This window comes from Zosterops lateralis (genome assembly GCF_965231275.1).
Source record: "Zosterops lateralis genome assembly, chromosome: 1".
Taxonomy (NCBI): Eukaryota; Metazoa; Chordata; class Aves; order Passeriformes; family Zosteropidae; genus Zosterops; species Zosterops lateralis.
The window spans coordinates 144,495,731-144,520,480 of NC_139762.1; the positions used below are offsets into that span (position 1 = coordinate 144,495,731).

Genomic DNA, 24,750 nt, shown 5'->3' on the forward strand with positions numbered 1-24,750 from the left:
ATCAACATCAACTATAAATGTGTAGTTGGCTAAGCAATACATGCATCTGGAACTATATGTTTTGGAGTACAGTAATAAAATTTATAAAAAAATCGAAGATAGGGGAAAATCACTGTATAAAACTCTGGTATGTTTTAGTATCCTTCTTTGACCTTTGTTGTTCCTTTCTTCGACGCACACCAGAATAAAGTCATTTAAAATGTAAAACTTATGTACCAATGGCAGTAGGTAGACTGTGGTAATTTAAAGCTATGGGTGTAATGTTTAATTATATTTAGATCACAGCTCAAGTTATGGAGATACTGTGAAAGTAAACAAAACAAAAAATGCAACTGATGAATATTTATGCCTAAAAATACAATACAAATAACCATTAAGGGAACATTTGTTTCATCGTTTCAACCTCTTTTCTAATTTTGCCTGGTCAGAAAAATGTGTTAAGAAAACAGATTATGGGGGCACCTAATTTTTAACTTTTTAAAAGTGGAATCACTTTAGAAAGATATTTTGTAAGAGACACTTTATATCCACTTACCTGGTACTGTGCTATTGCAGACAGATAAACTTCAATGATGGGAGGTACTAGAAGTTCAGAAATAACAAATAAGTTACATGATTACCTACCTTAAGAACATCTCCTTGGGCTAAGTGAAATGTTCTGGCAGAAATATTGATTCCTTTCCCTGCTTGTACCTGAATGCTATAAATACATTCATGGTTGTTTTCATAGTTAAGAGGATAATTGGGGGACAATAAGATTCCTTCATTATTTGTCGTGGAGGCTCCACATTCAGCTGCAATTAAAAAAAATGTTAAGGCATGTTTTAATAGAACACATAAATATTTTTAGTAATGGTGATAATGGTAATGTTAATGTAACCTAGTTCAACATTAATAATGTTTATTAATATCTAAAATCTAGCTTTAAGTACATGATCATGACAGAGATTGGCATCTACAAGAATATTTCTAAATTGCAATACTTTAATAAAAGTATATAAAAAAACACTGCGAGTTCAAATCATATTAATGACACATTTCATAATTATATTGTTTTAATAGCATCTTCCTTGAATTTTGTTGTATTTGTTTTAATTTCTCCAACACTGAAATTCATAAAGATGTGGAAATTGAATGAAGGTAAAAGAATTCTAAAGAGTTATATGAGTATTTATTTATATATACACACACACATGAATAAATATATATATATGTGTAGGTACATACATTTTCACATAGATTAATGAAAAAAAGATTTTTTTTTCCTCTGGTATTATTTAACCAAGATCACCAACCTAGTCAATGGTATAAATTGTAGTAGGAAAATATTTTGTTATAGCTACTAGGGGAAAAAAAAAGTTAATTTACTTGTTTTCGAGTAATACAGTTATTATTTCAAGAAATAAACCTTATAATTCAAGATTTTGGCAATTCAGTTAATTATCCATAAAAACTGGAAACCTAAATCTTGTGGCAATGCTTCATTAGGTATTATTAACTAACTTTCATTTCCTATCATATATTGGACTATATACTTAATTTTTATTCAGTAATTTTTAACATTTAGTTACCATGTATTTTAAATAGACACCGAGAAACTATTACAATTGTTTGCTTCCCTTTTTATTTAATCGTGATATATGGCCATTCTAGTGCACTTACAAGAGTATTTCCTCTCTTTTTAACAGATTAATTTTAAATTTAACCATAACACTAAATTTTCAGGGTTTACATTTGTTTTCAGGATTATTTCAATATTCTTGCCACTTATTTTACCCACTCTCATGAGAATGCATCTCATTTATTTTAAGTTTACTGATTTATAATTTCACAGAATAAGTAATGCTGTTCTGCAAAACTGTATGGTAATCTTAATGGATTGAAAAGATGTTTAGGCAAACTATGGTGTCTATTCTAAAATATTTTATTTTTTATTAACATTATTATAGTTTCTAACCCAGACTTGTTGGAGCAACATTCAAAATATTGAAATATATATTTTTACATGAAATTAAGACAGCAATGACAAAAAACCCAACTTGAAACCCCCTTTCTGTATGCAGCTGAAGCAGACATTGCACAGAAAGCCAAATCAGGCACAGATCAAAGAACAAATGCTTGATGACTACATCTAATTCAGCAATATAGAATAAGTACCCAAATAATTCAGGTGACATTATTTTGTCCTAGAACAGCTGGATACACACAATCTAGGCAGAAGTGGAAAACCTTCTATTCCACATGATCACAGCTATCCTTTTATTGCATTCTCAAATAAATGGGTATTTGCCATTTGAAAGATGCAGAGGTCAGTTTGAATTACAACAGAAAAGAGAAAGATGATCGTAATTTCAGGACTGTGAGATTTCTTTTCTCATTCCAGAGGGATATAAAAGCCAAAAGGCACAAGATAATTATGGTATTAAGTTGATCCAACAACTCTGGGCTATGTCAGAACTATAATTTAAAGCAATTCTTTAAAATCTGAACACAGCAGTAAGCTAACTGTTGGGACATTTTTAACTAATGTTTTAGAATCATGCTGTTAAGAAGGTTGTCACCACGTCATCATGTTTCATGTCATCGTATTTAGCAATATGATTTTCTGAGTTTAAAAGGAGAATATTGTGTTCCAAGTTGTGGCTGGCCCATCTCTGGAAGTGTCCAAAGTCAGGTTGAATGAGGCTTGAGCAACATGATTGAGTAAAAAAATGTTCCTGCCTATGGCAAACAGATGTACCACATGATCTTCAAAGGTCCCTTGCAACCCAAACCATTCTGTGATTCTTTGTATCTTGTGTTAGAAGACAAGGAAACTAGTTTAGTAAAAGCACTCTCAAAACCCACAGTATAATAGAATTTCTCTCATAGCACCATCACAGTTCCATGGAGGCACCCGTCCAGCCTACAAAAGTTGCTTCTTTTGTACACTTCTCAGCAGAATTCTGACACAATCAAGTTAGTTCCTGGCTTCTCACTTTGCCTCCTGTCTGTGCAAATTATGGCTTAAAAAACCACGAGAGAACAACTAACCACAAAGCACCAAACACATGCTCAGTCATAAACGGGAGTTAGAATTAGATTCTGGAACAAGTGCTAAATCAAACTGAGAAGGTCCACATTTAATATTGTAAGGCATTCCAAACTACAGAATAGATAGTTCTATCTGAGGATCTCCACTCCTATCTATAAGCATGAACAGGAAGTTGTATTGTTTAAAATCCCATGGAGCTTCATGGGACTTACATTACTTTCCATTCTCTGATGTTAATAGTAGAGCAAAGATAAAAAGAGATCATAATAATTCTATTTGCGTTTAAGAGCTGAGTAAAAAAGTGTCAGGAAAAAGGAATGTAAATGGAATCCTTAAGTTTTAAATAATCCAGATACTAAACACATGCAATTTTTTCAAAGTGTTTGGAAAATTCAATGTATCAGAGAGTCTGTAACCATTCTTTAAATCATACGTAGTACTGTTATCAGAACTTAGAATATTTTGTTACTGTATTAATGTTTTATTCTATTAATATTCCCTCTTCAACAGAGACAAAAACCAGGCTGTTTTATTAATAAAGTTTTGGGCTTTTAAAAAATTTCTACTTGTTTCAGCTGAAACCTAGAACCTGCCCTACACATGCTCCTTGTATGAAAAAAAAAAAAAAAATCCACATGCAGATATCTTTCCACAAAAACTTTAATTCAGCCTAATATAAAGTAGAAAGATGTAATAGTAAATTAATTACTGTTTTCAGACTTCGGCAGAAATAATAGATTTATTTCAGTATTAGAAAGGAAAATAAACAAAAGCCTCAAAAGAAAAATAATGAAAAATAAAAACTTCTATAACAAGATAATTATAATAAAAGAGTGTTATGCTTTTGGCTATGAATGTGTGCTCATTGCACCTTTCCATATTAAAACAGATGAAATTTAACTGCTGTTTATTAACAGTGCTGTTTATTTAAATTCTGTAAGCAAGTTAAATGTCATTGTTATTGTTACCAAGGAATAATTGCATCTATTTGTGTAACTTAACCATTTGAACACAATTGTTCAGTCAATGAATTGAATGGCTTAAAAATAAAATTAAACAATTAAAAATGTATATAATATTGCAATATTTCTCACAATTTAGCTGATTAAAATCCTGCCATAAATAATTTTCAATCAAAAACCCCACAATGTGCTCCTACAGATCAAAATTCAGACAGACTGAAATTGTTTTCTTCAATACAATCCTTTGGAATCCAAAGATGAGAGCTACATCTAGCAGTTCTGTGTTTAGAAAAGATGGTATCTCCTGGTTAGGAGACTGTGTATTGCAACAGCTTGAGTGGGCAAGTAAACAGAAGCATTCCAAGTAGGATTTTACCTTTAAGCAACTTTGTACTATATTGTAAATAAAGTTACTTCAGAAACCATATCTAAATTCAGTGCTCAACAAACGGTTTCTTATTAAGCCGTTTGTCTTCAGATGTTCTAGCTCTTCAACTGAAGGCTAGCAGAAACCAGAAAATATACTCTTGTCAAAACCAGGCAGCAATATAAACGATAGTGCAAAAATTCTGAAAGGATTAAGTTGTTACTAAAGCTTTCTTTCTGTGAATAGCATGAGTCATAAGGTTATAACAAGTTTTTATATTCTGACAGGTTAAATACAGGGAACCCTATGCCAACGAAAAAAGGAAAAAACACATTGTCTTCAATCAGTAAGAATAGTGGGGTTTCCTTTTATTTTGCATTGTTCCAAAATACAAGACTTCCTTTCATGTAGGCAAAATGATTAAGAGAAATTTCTAATTATGTATCTGCAATACAGGTATCTACTTTCTAGTTGATCTGAACATCAAAAGATTCATGTGGCTGTTTGTGTATTTAACTTGTTTTCAATATACTTTGGCTGTTTTATGACTACCTTATTTATCTTATAATGAAAGATAGTATTTCCAGATCTGGGAAGATCCTGTATTTATCACCTCAAATCATTTTACAAAAAGAAGATATTTCTGTATCAATGGCCAAATGGCTAATGGCCAAACACAAAAGAAATCTTTCTTAGAAAGAATTACTTACAATATTACTGTTATTTTTCATAACTGATTGCTCCAGCTGACAAGAATGGGTAGGAGTCCCATATACTTTAAATAATATGCTCCTGCATTGCAATCAATCAAAGGAGGATGAAGAAATAGCATGAAAAATGAGGTTCTACATTAACATTAACAAGGCAAATTGTATTAAAAATCCACATTCTATATTAAAAAAGTTTAAACTACCAATGTGCAAGACTTTCCTTTAAACTAATTTAATATTCTTATAAAAAACACCAACACTACCAAAAAAAAATCCCAAAACATTAACAACCAAAAACCCCCTCCACAAAACAACTAAGGAACTGCTGGGACTGTTGGAACACAGTAAAAGTTTCCACAGAGGGAATAGGAACAATTAAACTTGATACAAAATCTTAAAATACATAAGAAATATTTAAAAACTTCTCGTCACATCATAATGCTATTATACTAATATATGGCAAGACCTCAATGACTGTCTTTTGCTTTTTTCAGGAATCCTATCCCTAAAGAAAATAAGAGACATATAACATATTCAAAAAGGACAGAAGAAATATTTAAAGGAATAAATTTACTTCTGATGAACCGAAGAAACTTTTGGATTCATTTTTTTAGAGGTGATTCAATGACATTTACAAGTCGATATCACATCCCTTAAACCTGAAAACTAGCAAATGGACTTTTTTTTTTCTTTTTTTAAGCAAATTATATTAAAAACAATCTTTATCTTAAATGTTTTGTATGCACAGATATGGATAGAGCTATGCAGATGGTGCAAGACTAATGGCATATAGAATAAGATGTGCAGAGAGTTCTCCTGCTAAGAAGGGAACTTACTGCAGCTGTATCTGTGGTGGAACCTTCCCTTCCTTGGTTCCATATTTATGCATATCCAGTCAATGCTGAATTAATTTTTTCTCTCCTCAAATAAACCCTTTCATACATTTCTGAAATGTCTGTTCTTGGTGTTCTTTGAAAAGCACCTTAGACAAAGTTTGGCAAAGAAGCTATACCAGAGAACACCTTGGCAAAAAAATCTCTACCGGCAAATATTCATGTACAATATTATCGGAAATGTATGCAAGAAATGACAGAAATCAATGGGTTTGCCTATAGATATTTTATGTCTTTTTGTCTGCTTTTTATAATTTCAAGGGACATGGTCCCTTAGAAACCTGTAAGTCCAGAATAAGAGGGTGTTTAGGACCTACTGATAAGAATGAACAGAAAAATGAAAGTAGCTCAGAATAAAAAAGTTTTAAAGTCAGCATCTTCCAGTGAAGGTTTAGTAGTCTGGAAAGAAACAATATAGGCCTAAGAAAGCCAAAGGAAAAGACTTGACACAGTTGGGAACCTATGAAGACAGATTATTTTACACAGACATAGAAACAATCAGGGTAAAAAATTCAGAAATGACAGTTATAATGAACGGTAATACAACTGGGCTATTGGACAGCCTTATAAGGAATGAAAAAACAAACTCGAAAAGGGCAGGAGAGGGAAACAAAAAAAGATACATAAGAAATCCTTGCACAATAGAGACAACTTTCTTCATTTCACTGAAAAGAAAAGCAACTCCAAGAAAGAAATATGTGTACTGAATATGAACATTGCATTTGGTTGTCACTTGAGTATAGCATAAAAATAAATCATGAAAGTAAGGAATGACAGTATTCTAACAGATCTTTAATCATCTCCATTCCATTATTGATTATGAGAAAAGTTTAATTTTATCTATGTCATCATTTTTCCTTTTAAAGCAATAATACTTGCTCTTGTTTGTTCCTATCTGTAACAGAGTTACAGGAAAATTCTTGTAAGCTATCCATGGCATTGAAAATGATACAGAGAACTAGGCGAAGACAGAGAACTAGGCAAAGAGCTCTAAATACATCAAAACTTTTCAGAGTCACTGCAACCCTATGAAAGCAACTCCAAATTCACAAACTTAAGACAATTTGTCTACTCTGTATTACAAGCTGGAGACAAACCCCTAGCATATTGAGGAAAATGTTGATTCCTTAGGACCACCAATAGCTTAGAGTTTGCTTTTATGAAAAATCAAAAGTGAATACTTACTGTAGGTACTTTTTTAAGAATGTATTACTTAGAGTCAAAAAGCAACTTATTTTTCACTGTCCATGGAAAAGTTCAAAGCAAGAAATTATGGACTTTTTTCTGTAATCATTAGATACACCCATTTATTAACAACTTGTTCTGTTGGCTGTGTTTTAGTTAATTTGCAGTAACTCATACAGAGTGTATTTTTGTTTCATTAGCCAACATAGAGTGGATAATACGCCAAAGTTTCAGCTACCATCAAATTATGTTTGCCCTGTGGGTGACCACAAACATCTACCCCAAGAAGTGCTGCATCATATGCTGAACAGAAAAAATGGAAAATCTTCATGCTTTTTGAGAAAAAATTATTATAAAAATTGTTTCAGCACAACATCAAGCCCTACTGAATTGAGATAATACCATCATTTGAGAAATTCACCCTTAAAAAATAAGTTAAAAGATACTTGTTTGCTATTTGAACATTAGTTTTCTATTTAATGATTCCTAATTTCAAAATTTCATTTCTTAAGTTGTAAGTCAACATTTTTTTTAAAAAATACTATATTTATAGATTGAATAACAACATTAATTAATAAATAACAAGTGTTTATCCATCTTTTAAATAAGAAAAGGAAAGACAGCTTCCAATTTTCCTGGCAAATTATTTGGTTTAGAATTGATTATGATTGACTACTCTGTTTCAAAACCCAGCACATTGGCCTTTGTTGTATCCAGACAGGGATGCTTGGCCTTCCACTAAACTTCTTCTACTTTATCTGTCTTCCTTGCATTTTATTCTTTTGTTGACAAGCTGGACACAAATACTCTGAGCAGTGGTTTCTTCCCAACTGATGTTGCTTGCATGTGAAAATGCACATTTATATCAGATGCATTCCATCTCATTCATCATTTTGACAAAAAATTCAAAACATGAGCAACAGTAACAATACATAAATTTTGAGTCCAATATAAGTGGTCAACAGGAATTTCTATGCTTGTCTTGGTTGAATTTCATTATCATGACACAGAAATTAAGCACAAGATTGACAAAGGTTGGATACTTATGGAGAGAGAATTGCTAATTAAGACATTCTAGTTGAGACTATCTTTCCCTTTCAAAAGTAAGGAGAATACATGTTGGCTAGAAAAGAATTCATTCCTTGTGTTACAGCTTTTCTCTTTTCCCCTAACAAACAAACATAAACATTATTTTTCTATGTCATGAAAGCTATATAGCAAATTTTTTATGTTTATGCTGCTATGGAAGTTATTTTGCTGGTATTTTACCAATTTATTTTATATTAACACTTCCAGAATTTTATTAATTTTGATATGAAAATTAACCTGTCTTCTTGACTGCACACACATTCATTATTATTCTTATGATGAAAAATTCATCAAGCCCAACACAAAAAGGACTTTTATTAATCCATGACTCTGACTCAGCTTCTAAACCATCTCTTCTATACGTACATATATAAATATTGCTAAAGCATAAGCTAAATTCATAATTTTCCTTATCCTGAGGTGAGCATAGGAGTGGTTTGAACCTAAAAATGTTGATAAAGTAACTAACAACAAATAAGAGAACACATATAATCCATAGTTTCTATGCAATCAACATCTGAAAGACATTTATGTTTTGCTAACATACAATTTAGTATGGAAAAATATTTAAAATGCACACTGATACAGATGTTTTCATGTACAAGCCTTTCCATATAGTACATACTCTTTAATAAATTTCAGCAATTTATACTCTTAATGAAAATAATTCAGACACTTGACTAACTATCCTACATTTTAGAGGTCTTATTGTTTTAACAGTTCACAACAGGACTGAAAAGCAAATAATTTAGGGAAAATTCAGCTCAATCAACAGTCTTGAGCCATTTAAAGCTAACTACCTAGTCAAAGCTACACATATAGGCTACCTCTACAGTGAGTGGAGAGTGTTAGGTAGGAATCACCAGAAAGTGTTTCTTCTAAATTATTTTAGCTATCATTTAAAGACCAGAATAACTATTCTAAGTATATTCTGAGGATATGGCTCTTACATAGGATGTCCAAGTTAACTGTACTCCTATAAATGGACCTAGTTTAATGAAATAAATCTGGTCTAAGTGCTTTAACTACAATTTTATAATACAGGTATCACTTGGAAACTTGCTTTGACTAAAAAAATTCCATTATCTGACATCTGAACTGGTAAATGCTGATTTAAATTTATATCCAGTTGTCCTAACCTATTAATCCAAGTAAGAAGAATAAGTATTGTGCCCTCAATTTGAATTGCTTTCAAATATAGACTATGAAGTCCACTTATAGCTATAATACTAAATATATTGTAAAAAGGTATGAAATTTGACTAAGGACATATGGAGAATATGAGAGTACGTTAAAAAGAGGTGTATTACCATGCTTTTCCATGCTCTAAATCTGCAAGTCCATGGACAATGACTACACATACAAGCAAATGAAAGCAGCTGACCACGTACCCACACACCTTGGCAGAGGTGCACTCCACACTCGTCGTCCACCACCAAGACAAATAACCTCTGAAGCTCCTTCTAAACGATATCCAGATGAACAGGAGAAGGTCAGAATATCTCCAACACCAAAATTAAATCCTATTCTGCTACCAAATTGTGGGATCCCAGGATCTTCACACGGTTCAAGATTATACTCTGCAAACAACAGCAAGTCAGATTGTATAAGACCACATTCTCTACCAGTCATATATGCAATCTTGCAGTAGAGTAATTTCTGTATATTTCCACATGAATATCAGTACAGGGATCAGATTTTAAAACAAAATTTTTGTGTGAATGTTAAATTGATAATTAGATTATGTTGAAAAGTAAGGCAAATTAATACAATCACAATGTTTTAAAGTTACATGAGATAAAACATGATTTATTATTCTTGTAAGAGCCATACATAACTCCAGTAAATAAAACAAATTTAAAAAATGGCACAACAAAAACTAAATAGTCGACACTTTATCTGGAATTTCAGTTACTGAAATTAGAGTAGTTGTGTTTCCTCCCCTCACTTGATAATAACTGTCTTACAGTTTACTGACATCTTATTTATCATGTAGCACAAATGTGTCTTTTGCTTCTATAAAGGCACAGAGGTTTGCTTACTTTGAAATTACTGTGCTTAGGAAAAAACATTATATAACATATTGTTTCAGTATATGTATTCATCAAAATAATTTAAATTCTTTTTTTCTTTATATAATATACAGAAAAAAACCCAAAATAGCAACTTTTTCAAGATCCAGATACTACAGGTATTTCCTTACCAGAGAAAGAAATATTAAATCCTTCATATGATATTGAAAAATCTGAAATAAACCGCAACTGAGCTCTGAAATTTCCATAGAGACCAGCGTTGATTGGTGAAGGAAGCTCTGAGCCTGTCAGACGTGCCAATGGCTGTGTGAAACTCCCATTCTCTGTTATTAATAAGTAGTCATGATGATCCTCCAAATGAAATGTGTAGAAGGTGAACTGCACACCTATTTGAAAAAGTAGAATTAGATTTATATATCACCCTATTAACATGCATGTAACTAAGCCAAGGTTAAAATTCAGGAATTGCACTATGAATCATCATTTGGAAAATGAAGATAATTCAATTTTTCTAAAAATTAATATCTGTTCTGATTTTGGAATTAAAATATCTTTGCAGCAGGTTTTATTTTGACACCATCTTTAACTTCTGCCTTTAGCTGCAAAATATGGACATCTGATTCACAGAATTTAAAGATATATGCTTCCATTTTTTTGTAAAATCCAATCATGCACTATGTATATTCAAAACCACAAAAAGTTAATGGCAGAATAAAAAATGCAAACTTTATTTTTTACAATCACCAGTATCCTTAAATATCAGCAGTGAAAGGAAAGATTAAAAAATATATGATATTAAGTTCTAATGACACATACAGTAGCAGCACCAATTCCTCCCAAAAAAGGGGAGGTCTCCTAATAAGATGTAACACATGTCAACAGTAAAATTTTTTATATATGACAATATATATATATTTATTTTTTATATATGACAATCGTCATATATAAATTACGCAACTAGAAAGGTGTAGAAGAAAGGAAGATATCTCCCGGAACACAGTAGCAATAAAAAGACTTAAAGATCACAAAAGACAGTTAAATAATTTCTGCATTTATAACTAAGAGTTAGAGCATGATCTTTTGGTAGAATGCACAGAAAAGCCAAAAAAAATACCAGAGGAATCCATTCACTAGCTTAAGTGATTATAGATATCTCTAGTGTAATACCATTTTCAGTTTTATAAGTTATAAACCAATTATTCAGTCTCTTCAAATATATCTGATGATGTAATATTTACGATGATCCATTCATGTGATTGTAGATTAAGATAGCAGATGAAGATTTATGACCTTTGGGTAATCTCATGGCCAACAGATTTTTAATATTAAACATAATTTAATCAAAAAGCAAATAAATAGTACCCCTTCTTGCAGAGCCAACACTGCACCACTCATCCTACCCCTGCCACCACCAGCCCCAAATTTCTCAAACAGGGTAATAAAATCCTAGGTAGGTATGCTCTGCTTGACTCAGCTGTCCAAATATAAAAAAGGACACACATGTGTCCCTTCAGGTGTTGTAGGTTACCTTTTCTAGACCTCATGTGAAGTTTTAGAAGTTCTCTGTACAATTGCCTGTTACTGGTTTTGGGGTTTTGTGTTTGGTGGGTTTTTTTTTTTTTTTTTTTTTTTTTTTTTTTTTTTTTTTTTTTCCCCTGAGGTTGTCTGAACAGCATTCAACATTTATGTTAATACAACTCAATCACACTTAAGAAATACTTGTATGGGTATCTGGAAAGCATGGACACTTGGTTTACAAACCTGGTAAAGGACCTCTCACTACAGGAAGCAAAGACAGGAAATGAGAGAAGTAATGAATGCTATACACACATGCATAAGCTTTAATAAGCAGGATTAAGTGGAAACACCAACAAAGAACAGAATTCTTATGTTTTTATCTGATGATAAATTAAATGTTCTACTGTAATCTTAAAGCAGTTAAATTTTAGTAATTGATGATAATGGGGAAAGAATTTTATCTTTGGTCTCATGAAAATTAGAAATTTACCATGGAATACCTGAGGGAATTTGTGAGATTAAGTAAAACTGAAGGTGAGAAATTTTTTTTAATGATAGTTGTAGACCTCAAAACTTTTTGTGAGATGTTTTGGGCCAAAAGAAGACAAGGGAAGGGACCATGCTAGGTAAGAGTGAAAAAAATGTGGGAAAAGGGAGAGGGTTAAGGCTCTCTAATCGCTGCAATTTATCAGTGCAGCCTGTCCTCTATTATTTTAAAACTCTATTCCTCACTAGCATGCAAATGTGTCTTCTGTCCAGAGTGTGAGCACATGGATGACCACTAGTGAACCTTAGTATGGACTGTCTGGGGAGCAGGATGACAGCTGGAAAAAGGGCCATTGGTCACAGACCAGGCAGAACCTATTAGAAGTAGACTCTGGAGTCCAGCTCCTGGGTCAGAATATAGAAGGTTGAGGGAGCACAGGCATGTGTATATGTGAGTGTCACTTCTAAAAGACTCCTTTTCCCCGCAAACTGGATGGAGAAATAGAATTTCGTTCCCTGTGGTGTTCATGTCGGTTTCAGTGCTGCTGATGTTTCCATGTGGGCCAATAAGACACTTGCCTCTCATTAATATTTGTGACCAGCCATAAACATTGGTATCTTTGGAATACATGCTTAGTCTTGCCATCAGCTGGACATATAGATGGAAACAATTAGAGAAAAACCTTGGACCTTGGAGACCTCTACCTTTTACTTCCCTTTAAAGAGACTGGAGAACCATCCAGCTTTTTCAAGTAGATACCTCCTTCTCTTCTTAAAACTCTACGCACATCACGTACTCCCTCTGGATCCAGAAAAACACATTCTTACTTAGTAGCACTGATATAGAAATTACTGGATGAGATTTTATTTTATGCTTATGGTAAAAATAAATTTTTGAAAATATTTATTCTGGCTTTTAAAAATTCTTGATTTACTAATTACATGAGAAAAGCCATTCATCTATTTTGATCATTTTTATTCTCCCAGCTTGTGTGACAATAAATTGGCAAAAATCACACACAGAATCCTGGAATTGAGATTGGGTTGCATATCTTTTGAACTAATGTATATAAATTTAGCTTTGGAATTAATAAATTCTTAAATGTCTTGGGTTTTTTTTAACTTAGTTCATATAGGACATAGTTTTGATTTCCCATGAAATGAGCTCTTAAAAAAAAACCAACGTGATATATATGGAGAATAAGACCAAAATTCAGCTCATATTTGTTGCATTTACTGCACTCAAAATTAATTTTGGCCCTTTTTATGCATGCATGTAGACTAAAACAACAAAATCAGAAGTGCCAAAGAAAATGTTATAGTAGAAACCCAAAACAATGAAATTCCTGTGACTCACAGTTGAGCTTCACTGAATATTGTTCAAACATCAGACTCAAGGTTTAACTCAAGGGAATGTTTCAATCAATTTTCCAGATTCCATGACATTTCTTAGCAAAACCCCAAGGTGTATTACAGCAGTAGCTGTACAATTTGGTTTTCTTCAGAAAATATTCTAATCACATTAATATATGCTGTGTGACAGATTGTGTCTTCTCCGGGGAAGAATTTTAAAAGATCTGTTCAGGTAGATTCCTTCTCATTCTGCCTCACATGTGCCTTTCTTTGTAAGGGGAATATTTAAAATCTGAAATGAAGATAGGAAGACATAACACTGTAAAATGTCGCTTCTCTATGTTACAATCCAGACTGTTGAGGGATGGTTAATTAACTGATCTCATCATAGATCTTTTAAAACATACCACTGATACTCCACAAATTTCATTTCACCATATATTTAAATTGCATTGTAATCATAGATGAAATGTAATAATTATTGTCAATAGGTGTTTCCTTTTCTCTTCATAATAGCAATTAATAGACATACTGACTATATTTAAAATAAATGTTCAATTCTCTAGTTTTGGGGTTTTTTTAATGAAAGAAAATTATATCAAGTTGTAATGGACACTCAAGAATCATAATGCTGGTCCACAAGAACATAAATGAAAATTTAATTCTAAAACTTTAGATACATCTGAAGAGTAAAATTAAAAACACATGTATTTATTTAGCAATATTGTTATTTAAAACAGTATATACAAACACAGAAACTGTTTTTGCTAGCAATTCAACATATACAGACATAAAATATACATAATAACTAAATCTATGCATTTAATTACTGGTTATTATGTAACAGCAGTATAAAGTTGTAACATAAAGATGTGTGCATAAGAAAGTACTTCACAGCATTCTGGAGCTACAAGTTACATACTTTTTTTGGCAGTCTGACATGAAACTACAAACTTTTTAGAAAAAAAAAAATAGAAATACATATTTTCTAATGTAAAAATCATCTCTCCAGTTAGTAACCAGTGGAAGATACTCAGTGATTTTCTGAAGTTGAAATTATACTAGCCACAAAATAGAGCAGAAAATGAGATATCCAGAACAAAGTTCTTTCTCCTTCTCATTAAAATAACCCATTTATGTGTATGAGATTAATTTTTCTAAATGGTAACTATGTAAACCTTAATCACTCAGTCTCCCCATAGACACTTCATCTGGGGACTATATTAACCTGCTGGACACTACATGATAAACAGGTGCCTTCAGAGGATAGTTCATTCCATCTGCTTTAGATACCTTTTCAGGGTGCAATGACTCATATCCTGAAGATATATGCATTTTTTCATTAAATACAGAAGTGTCCTAATTGACTAGCTCACTGTGACATAGAACTTAACTGTTAGAAATTTAAATTAAGTAAGCCTGTGACTTATTATCATAAAAGGACAGCTATCTTCCTCATGCAGTACAACAGGAAGAGCTTAAAGAATTAATAGCCTTTTGCCAACACGTACAAAGTATGAGAATTTCACACACTATTTCCTACTCAGAGCAAATACCCACTCTATAATTTTTCCAGCAGCTCTTTGAGCAGCATGAACCAAAATGTCCAAGTCAAATTTTGACATTGCCTTCATATTTAATGTTTTTTCTCCATAACATTTCCATACAATAATATAAAACTTACAGAATCATAGGTCATTTAGGTTGGAAAAGACCTCTAATATCACCGAGTCCAACCACTACTCCAGCACTGCCAAGTCCACCATGACCTTAAGTGCCAGATCGACATGTTTTTAAACAGCTCCAGGGATGACACTTCCCTGGGCAGCCTATTTCAATGACTGATAACTCCTTCTGTGAAGAAATTTTCTCCTAATGTCCAATCTTTGGACATGCTCCAGCACCTCAATGTCTTTCTTGTACTTTCTTGTACAGGATCAACAGTGCTCTGAGTATAGAGATACAATCCCTGCCCTGGTCCTGCTGGCCACACACTGTTTCTGATCCAGGATGCCATTGGCCCTCTTGGCCACCTGGGCTCCCTGCTGGATCATGTTCAGCCCTTGTCAACCAGCACCCTCAGGTGTTTTTCCAATGAGCAGCTTTCCAGCTACTCTGCCCCAAAACTGTAACATTGCATGACATTGAATAAACAAGAATGTGAGTCTATAAATTTGTACTATTATGTCTTCCCCTGTTTATTTTATTTCTGCAAATTTGTTTTCTCAGGAGTCTCATTATATATGGTGGGTTTTCTCAACAGCCAAAGATCAAATGTTATAACATTGAGAATTTCAGCTTTTATTTATTCCAACTTTGAAGTACTTCTCTAGCTCAGGTTTTAAGAAAAAAAGATAAGTCACAAAAAAGCTACTTCAACTTCTAGAAAAGAAAAGGAAAAAAAAACAAAACAAAACAAGCAAAACTGTCCAAAACTCCCCAAAACTTCCCAAGTGCTTTTCTTCATAATCCCATTTTTAATTTAAGAGAAATGAAAGTGTTAATAAAATGTCTTTCAAGAATCCTGAAAAATATGGCTTAATCTGAACTTGTTTTTACTGTCAAATTTGCATTATTTTCTGTCATGTGTTACTCCATGAAGCTAAACTCTTATCCATCTCTGCAAGTTGCCTTCCATTCTCAGGTTATAAAGCTTGTACTGTCATCCAACGACTTCTCAGACAGAGTGAAAGATTAATGACTATAGGTCTAACAGTTTCTTTACACTTTCTACTAGTCTTTCTTGCTTATCCAGAAAAAAAAAAAAAAAAAAAAAAAAAAAAAAAAAAGAATAAAAAAAAATACACAGTCCCTTATATTCTCACAACTCTAAAAGCCATGTATCATACCTAGAGGTAACAAAGGCAAATGTAGCATGCGATGTAGTATCAGTAAGTTCAGGAGGCTTTTTCTCTATGGATATTTAGAATCAAATTACATTGACACAAAAGCATCACTTGGTAATAAGAGAGACTACGGAACAGCTGGAGCAGTAACTTTGAGAGATACACTTTGCCACTTTAACGCTTTAAGGAGTTTTAAATGGGACAACTAGTCAGAGTGATTTAACATCTAGATGAGAAACTATCATACTATTTGTACAAAATAGAATAAGAGGATCACAGATCAGCACAATTCTCTGTATCTGAAGCCTTATTTTTATGTTATCAATAATTCTTTCTTAGAGGAATGCATCAGCATACTTTGTCACATTTTTCATGCCCTCACAGAGAACATTGATGAAATTCAGAATTGAAGTTGGCTTCCTTCTTCTCCCTTTCATTTATTTTTCTGTATTCTTTCCAGTGTTACAATGTAATCCTCCTTTTTGTGTTCTTACCAGCTTACTCTCTTTGTATTCAATTTCTCTTATGGCATCTATCTCTGTCTCCTTCCTCTAACATTAAATCATACTTCTCTAGCGCTTTTTTTCTGCACAAGAGTACTGTGCAGTCGCTCCCACATTTAATATAAAATACCAACAAAACCTAAAAGTATGTTCCATCTCATCTAGTACTAAAACCTTTCATTTGAAAGTAACTAGGACACATTATTTCTAGGAAACTTTGCTACCTGGAACTACAAGCTTCCATTTGTGTCCTTAGCATTATTTAACCTCTCAGAGAAGAGTTAAAGTCAGTATTACATCTTTTTCCTGAAATCTACCTTCAAGGAATAACATCTTCCTTAAAAGCCTTCTGTCCTTCAGCTTCTGTGATCAGTCATTACATAATTCTTTCTCACTGACTTTTCATTCTGTGGGAAGTATAAGGGCCTAGGCCACTTCTGGAATTCTAGGAGTTACTATAAGAAAATTAAACAAACCAAAAAATCAGCAAATATGCAAATCCAAGTGCTTTGGTGATAACCTAGGTCTACTTCTGGAGCAGAGAATACTAGACTTAAATATTTAAAAAAGAAAAAAAAAAAAAAGTGGAAAAAGGGAAAAATATTTATTTACCTTTTCCATGGGTAACATCCACAGTCCATGTGCAATTCAATGAATTTGGATATAGATCAGGATAACCTGGGGATAAAATTGTTCCACTAGGTCCTCTAACATCTCCACCACATAACGCTAGAAACAAAGAAAACAATAGCAATAGCAATAACAATAATATAAAGAATAGAAAAAGCACAGATAAGAGAAAACAAACATAAAAATTTATGCCTTTATAACTACGTAAAAGTAGTTACTCAAATGGTTTAGCAATCTCAGATACTACAGGCCATTTTCATATAACAGGAATAGAAATGCAATCAATGATTAATTAATCTGTGTTTAATATGCATAAGAAAATCAAAATCAAGTCTCATTAGATGTTTTTTCAGGTTTTCTGGAGACTCTGTGAAAATCATTAAGTTCAGCAGAGGGATGAAGGAGGATGACACAGAGCCAAACAAAATCACTTAAGCAGAAGCTAAGGTTGGAGAGTTAAAATGGGAGATCTTGGCTATTGAAGAATTATTTACTTAAAATATTTGTGCAGGTAAGGTTGACATGGTTTTGTGTATACAATTATAATTATTGGCTATGTATTTATATCTATGATGTTTGTGCTAATGACAGGTTCCAATAAAAGAATAAGCATTTCTATACTTTCATTAGCAACTTTATAAAAGTAATTGGTAATTGAGCAATACAAAAATTAAATTACAGCTTGAATTAATGCAAAATATAAAAATTTAATCATTACAACACTGGGAAAAATGTACAGCTCAATGATTTTCTATTCCAGGGTTTTTGAAATACAACATTAATCAAGTAATTTTTAGTAAGGAAGAGTCTTGCATTTTAGAATTATCATATATCAATAACAGTTATTAAAATTCACTACCAAGTTATTACATCAGGGTTCTCTGAATATGGATTATCTCAGAAGGGCATACATTATAAAACAAATGAGTAGTTCTATTTTTTTTTTCTTCAAGGTTAAAAGCATCTATTCCTTTTATTTTCCTTAGCCTAATCATATGCATTACCAAAATTATTTTGTCGAAATATTTTAGAATAAAAACATTGAACTACTGTCACCAACTTCAGGTCAAATAATCTAGATCATTCTAGTAAAGTTGAATGCATCTCTCCATAAGAGCAATCCTTCCAAAGTAATTAACACAAATTCTTCTCTTTACTTTAGGAGACATTAAAGGTCTTCAAAGACACTTCTGGAGAGATGCAGATAGCAGCTACTTGTCTGTGACTCCAGTTGATACAAATATTTAACCCTCTTCTTGTTCCATAGGCAGTCACTCACCTATTTCTTGTTCATGTTTGTGCTTCCCACCCTGCTACCCCAGCAATGAGGGTGAGGGAAGGAGCCTGTCAGAGGTTGGAGGAGCAAAGCTGCTTTCTAAGAGATGCTGCCCCACCTGCACTAGCAGGTTTAACCTGCTCCTACCCTCCTGCAACATCAGTAGCAACTCCTAAGGCAGCACACAACAGTATGGCTCGTAAAGGGGAGAGATGTTTGGCCTTTAGCATGTGCTCAAACATCTACAAGCTTCAGGAGAAAGGTGCTCTGAGTAATTTGCTGCATTATTCTGTCTCCTCTGCTATGTCTTGATATTTGTGCTGCTTATGGCAATTTCTGCTAGACATTGATGGAGTAAATGATGGAATTTATACCCATTATGCCTTTGCTATTAATGTTATATATTTGAGAATGAATATATGGACATGCCACAATTTTCTGCTTGTAGATGTAAATTCATAACTGATTTGAGGACACAGCAGATGCGGAATCAAGAGAATATTCAGAATCTACCTTCAATCTCACCCTGTACCTAAGCAGACATTTGTGTCAATGAAATACATACATTTTCCAGATGTTTAAGTAGCATTGTGGAAAGTTTTCATAAAGATCAATTATTTTTCATAGTAAGGTTATGGCACTGCATACCATCACTGTGTTCAGGGCACTAAAAGATGTATACTTTTAATAACACTTGTTTTATAAATCAAAAATGGAATTTCATCCTATACCTTAGTATGAAGACTGCCTTATGTTGCCTAGCTAAAATTTGTTTGATCATTCTAACTAACTATATTTCTGTTTTAAACATGCTTACTTGTCTGGATGGCCTCATAACGGCCTTTGTATGTGTTGTTTTTCCTGCCAGCTTTCTAGCCTTTGTTGGCCTAGTTGTAAGATGGAAATTTGCAAATCCAGCACCACAGGCTGAAATAAGACATTCTAAGACCACATTTGCCCAACCTCTTTATTGTTGCCACAGGCAAATAACCTCCTTCCATATTAATTTTCTTCCTTGCTTCTCTAAAGAAGAGACAGTGAAGACAAATACTGCCACCTTATCATCTGATCTTCCTCTATTCAGACATTAGCAAAATACAGCCAGGGCTGTGACAGCATGTTATTGGAGCTCCTGATGGTAACTATCCACTTCATCCATTAAACAAAAAAATACAGTCAGTTTTTATAATCATGGGAAATAGACCAAACAAATAATATATTTTACAGGGGATGTTTGGAAAGCCTTTCAGGAATGCAAATAGTGACAAAATATCTATGGCATGTCATCAGGCCTTCAGTGTAACTCTATGAAGGCTAGCAGATGGCAGAAAAAGCATCAAGGGAGCAGCCTTTTAGAAAATAAAGCCAAGCTGATAAATCTGAAATAGTAGATGTGCAACTGGCCCTGATAAGATGGCTAACAGCCCAAGTGTGTAATATCACTCCTAGTATCTGACTGTTTTCAGAGGGCAAAGGAAAACGGAAGCACATAAAAATGAAAATAGCAAAGGATGAATACATATATTTCCAAATTCTACCTTTCTTTCACTTTATCTGATGATAAAGAGATAGAAACTAAGAAAGAGTGAAAGTAGAATGAATACTAAAATAAATACCGAAGCACTACTTTTGATTGCTAATGTGAAAAAAATGGAATATTATGTTAACACATTAATTAAGATTTTCTTCTCTCATGCAACCAGTGAAGTGAAATCAAAACATGCCTGCATTACTGTTTTCCAAATAGTGAGAATCAAAATAAAAAGAAAATAAAAAGAACCAAAAAATACAGAACAACAAGAAGAACAAAAGACCAAAAAGTAAAGAGAACGAAATACATAAATGTCTGTACGAAATACAGATAGGTGCTGGAAAGTATACACTGTGGTGATCAGAAATGATGTAACAATTTAAGAAGCAAATTTTGAATAACTATGAATGAAGATTCCAGTTTAATAGTGCAGTTTGGTGCCAATGTTCAGCTGAAATAAATTCTTACAATACTGGGTTGATTACTTACACTTTCTTTTGTTGCAACTGCATTCATTTTGCTCAGTAACATCAATGACAAAAAAGTGAGAGCAAGTAAGCCTAGCTTAGAAAATGGTCCAATATGTATTTTGTAAATAATTTTTGGCCCAAACAATTTCAGAACCTTTAGTCAGGCTACTCATGTCTCAGTGGGAATCATGCAGGCCATGCTTCATCCCTAAAATACATGAATAATTGTAATAAAAACACTTGACTTGTGTCATTCATAGCAAAGTTCCACTTCAGACCATATTTCATGCCACTATAAAACTGTTATAGGAAATCAATCTTGCAATACTAGAAATAGCCTTATAATTTCCAGCTTAAATTTATTCATAGCCTATTTTTACCCATTTGATCTTTTGCTAAACTGTCATTATGTTCTATTCCCTCTTGGGGTCTCACTTGGGAAGGCTGGCAAGCCACATAAGAATCTATGATTTTGGATCAGTAATGAGACAGGGTTTTTTTATCTACTTCAATAAAATATGTTTTCCATCTCTATGACCCCTGCATTAACACTTGCAAGTAGTTAGCTGTCTTGTCACAGCAGCCATGATACAGAAACATATTTCTAGGACACTTCACCTTAGATTATGATGTTTGTTCATATTTGTTTATTTGTTTTTTCATTTTATTTTCACATGCCCTCTGCTCTGGGTTTACATTTTATTGTAGAGGCCAGTTTGTATATACTTTTCCTGCACAGGGTCAGCCAGTATAGGTAGTTTAACACTTATTCACAGAAAGCCCTCCTAAATTTTGCTTTTTATACCATGCAGGAAAACTCAACAACCACTAATTATGTTTGCCGTCACTTGAGGTCTACAAATACAATTTACTATCAATTTAAAACTAATTTGTTTTGATGTGACACAAGTCAGTCTCAGAGTTATGAAGAGTACAGTTATATGAAATGTGAAGGAAGCTGGATATTAGACGAAGGGGGTCCCTGTCAGAGACTGAAATATTATAGTTTATGACTTAAGCATTTTCATGAAGGCCTTTGAAAAATGTATTACAAAAGTTGCAGAGAAGGTCACCACACCGTGAATGGGGCTCTGAGAGGCTCTACATCATTCCCTGATGAAGATAAGACAAAGTAACAACTCAGAGGTGGGGACATTCCCAAAGCATAAGCCTAATACCTTCAGGGTGGAGACCAGAGCCCCAGGGCTGCCAGCTGCCAGGCTGGCACAGACCCTCCACCAAAGGGTGGGGGCAGAGAAGCTTTGTGTGTGTGTTGGAAAGCCTCTGGTCAGTGGCAGTGACCATCCATCCTCTGGTGTGCAGAGGAGCCCAGCTGAGGGCCCTTCACCCCGGGAAAAGCTTCTCCACAAAAGAGAGGATGACACAGCCCATGAAAGGGCCCCCAGAGGGGTCCCCAGACCTTGTACCAGAGCTCCACAGATGATGCCATAGACCCTCAGCGCTGCAAGAGACAGTGTCAAACTGGCCCCCTGAAAGGGAGGCACATGAGCATTCCCACCTGCCCAAAGCAGACATTAACCCATGGAATTCTGTGCTCTTCAACGGCGGGGGACCCTCAGCAGCAAGAAGAGCAGATGGAGGGGAGCAAGGAGACATCACTGGGTGATGGGCTTCCAATAACGCCTGTCACTCTCTCCCTGTCCCTCACCCCCAGGCACACCTCTTTCTCCATCTCTTTCTTTCATTTCTCTTTCTTTCTCTTTGCCTCTTTTACTATTAAATAAAACAAATCAATTTTTTAGGCACCAACACCTAATCTCGTTTGCGTTTACTCTCGTTTTCGGGTATATTTTGAACCTTTGAAGTTCTTTCCAGTTTACAGACAGAGACTCAGCTTTCTTTGCTCCTCTGGGTTTAAATCAGATTGTAATAGTCCTCATATCCAAAAAGGACAGAAAATATGAAGAAAATGTGTGAATTGTTTAGTAAATCAAGACAAAATAATACATTTATAGATAGATAGATAGATATAAAGAATAGATGTATATATAAATGTATTTCTCAATGTATTTCAACATGAAATGTTCATTAGTAATTCACTTTAAAAAAATCCCCAAATACTTTTTTTAGCCTGATTGGTGATGGTGATGTCTGAAATGAGCAATTTTCACATTTTCAGGTGGTATCACTTATTATTTTCTTATGTAAAGATTTTTCAAGTGACTAGCCACAGATCACCAACTCAGACACTAACATACAATAATGTATTTCAATTTTCTCAGAAAAGATAAAATACTCTTAAGAAGAAGCAAAGCTTTCAGAAAAAAAAAAAAAAAAACTCCAACTTTTTTCCATAGGTTCAGTTTGTTGTAAGTACACATAATTGAAAACTATTTGGTTTTCAGTGGTAATGGGAAGAGAAAACACAAATATAATTGATTAGTAATAACAATTAGCTTTAGATTTCAAGCATCATCAAAGAAGACCAATAACATATGCTAGTTTAGAAAGAACTGCAGTAGAAAAAAGAGGAAAATCTATTTATATGGAAATATGTTTGTGTATATATGTCTAAATACAAATATATATGTATGCAAACACACAGAGGCTTCATTACATTCATTTGTTTAATTGACTCTAACTTCCAACTTAAAATGTAATTCTGAGATGATTTTCATTTATTGTGCAATTGGATAATAAAAGTGGCATATAAAATAGACTTTAAAATTATTGAAACAGTGAATTAGAATTTGAATTTTATATACTGTGCTTCATAGACCAAGAAACTTCAGCATTTGTCTTCCCTAATTATAGAAAATGTAATGCATTTTGAAATGGGATGTAGTTCACTAGGAGTAAATAAATAAGGATATGGATATCAAATTAACATACTCAGCTTCAAGAAAGAAACCTTGGACTTGAGCTATATTACACAAGAGACTAATTTAATATAAACTAGTGTAGCCTAGATTACTCACAATATAAACTGGCATTTTGACCTTCTCATTTAAATCTGAAATAGACTAGACCTGCTCTCCATTTCCAATTTTAGCCTCAACTACATTGAGTATTTGAAGCAGTTTATTTAACAGCTGTATTTTCATGGAATTATTATTTTTATTTTAGAGGTGTCAACAGAAAGGACATAACATCTCTGCATTATTCCCTGAATACATTCCTCATTTACTGCATAAGTAATATTTGTTAATTCATTTGGACATCTAGGGGTTTCCAATATAAACATTAAAGGCTTTTTATCTTGCTTGAATTATTTTTATTCTATTTATTAATTTTCTTAAGTAAATGAAGATCGGGGGAATGACAATATTTATTTTTAATTCAAATAATGAATAAGAATTAACTATTAGCATTCAATTTCATGTTATGATGAAGGGAATAAAGAGCACTTTACACTCTTAAGAAGGTATCTAACTTTTGCATTCATTTTCCTGTAATTTTTCATGGGATTACTACAATAATTCATATATTGGGTAGAACAGGCTTTCTCACGTATATTCAAAGCTTAAAAGCAAAATGTTCTTATAGTATTCATATAGAAAGGACATTATAGGATATAATTTGGTCTTCTTAGTTAAGCACTGGGTGATGATTACTGTTAAGAAATTGAGGACTTTCTAGATACATAGGTAAAAAGTGACCCATCTGTAGTTAATAGATGGGAATGATATCGATGCAATACAAGCAGTGCTTTCTCAGCAAAGCTCACAACCATCTATTTTAGCTCTTTTTTGTGATGTTTATCTGTGCAACCTCAAACACATCATGGAAAATTTAGTTTACATTCCTTCAAAATATAGAATTTCAGTCAACACCATGTCCCACTTTGAGGAAGAATTTCCTTTAACAAGTCTAAAATTTTTCCTTTTGTCGTCACTTCTCCAA

At 33.2% G+C, this 24,750-nt stretch overlaps 1 protein-coding gene across 3 annotated transcripts in view; it reads right to left on the minus strand.

Moving 5' to 3' along the window:
- CSMD3 (CUB and Sushi multiple domains 3) overlaps positions 1–24,750 on the minus strand; it is a gene marked incomplete at its 5' end in the record, with an annotated part of 578,503 nt that overhangs the window by 200,107 nt on the left and 353,646 nt on the right. For all 3 annotated transcript variants that reach the window (XM_083859670.1, XM_083859669.1, XM_083859668.1), the window contains 4 exons: positions 625–794; positions 9,632–9,820; positions 10,444–10,659; positions 17,592–17,708. In XM_083859670.1, coding sequence (XP_083715796.1) covers positions 625–794; positions 9,632–9,820; positions 10,444–10,659; positions 17,592–17,708 — 692 coding nt within the window. The remainder of the gene's footprint in view (positions 1–624; positions 795–9,631; positions 9,821–10,443; positions 10,660–17,591; positions 17,709–24,750) is intronic.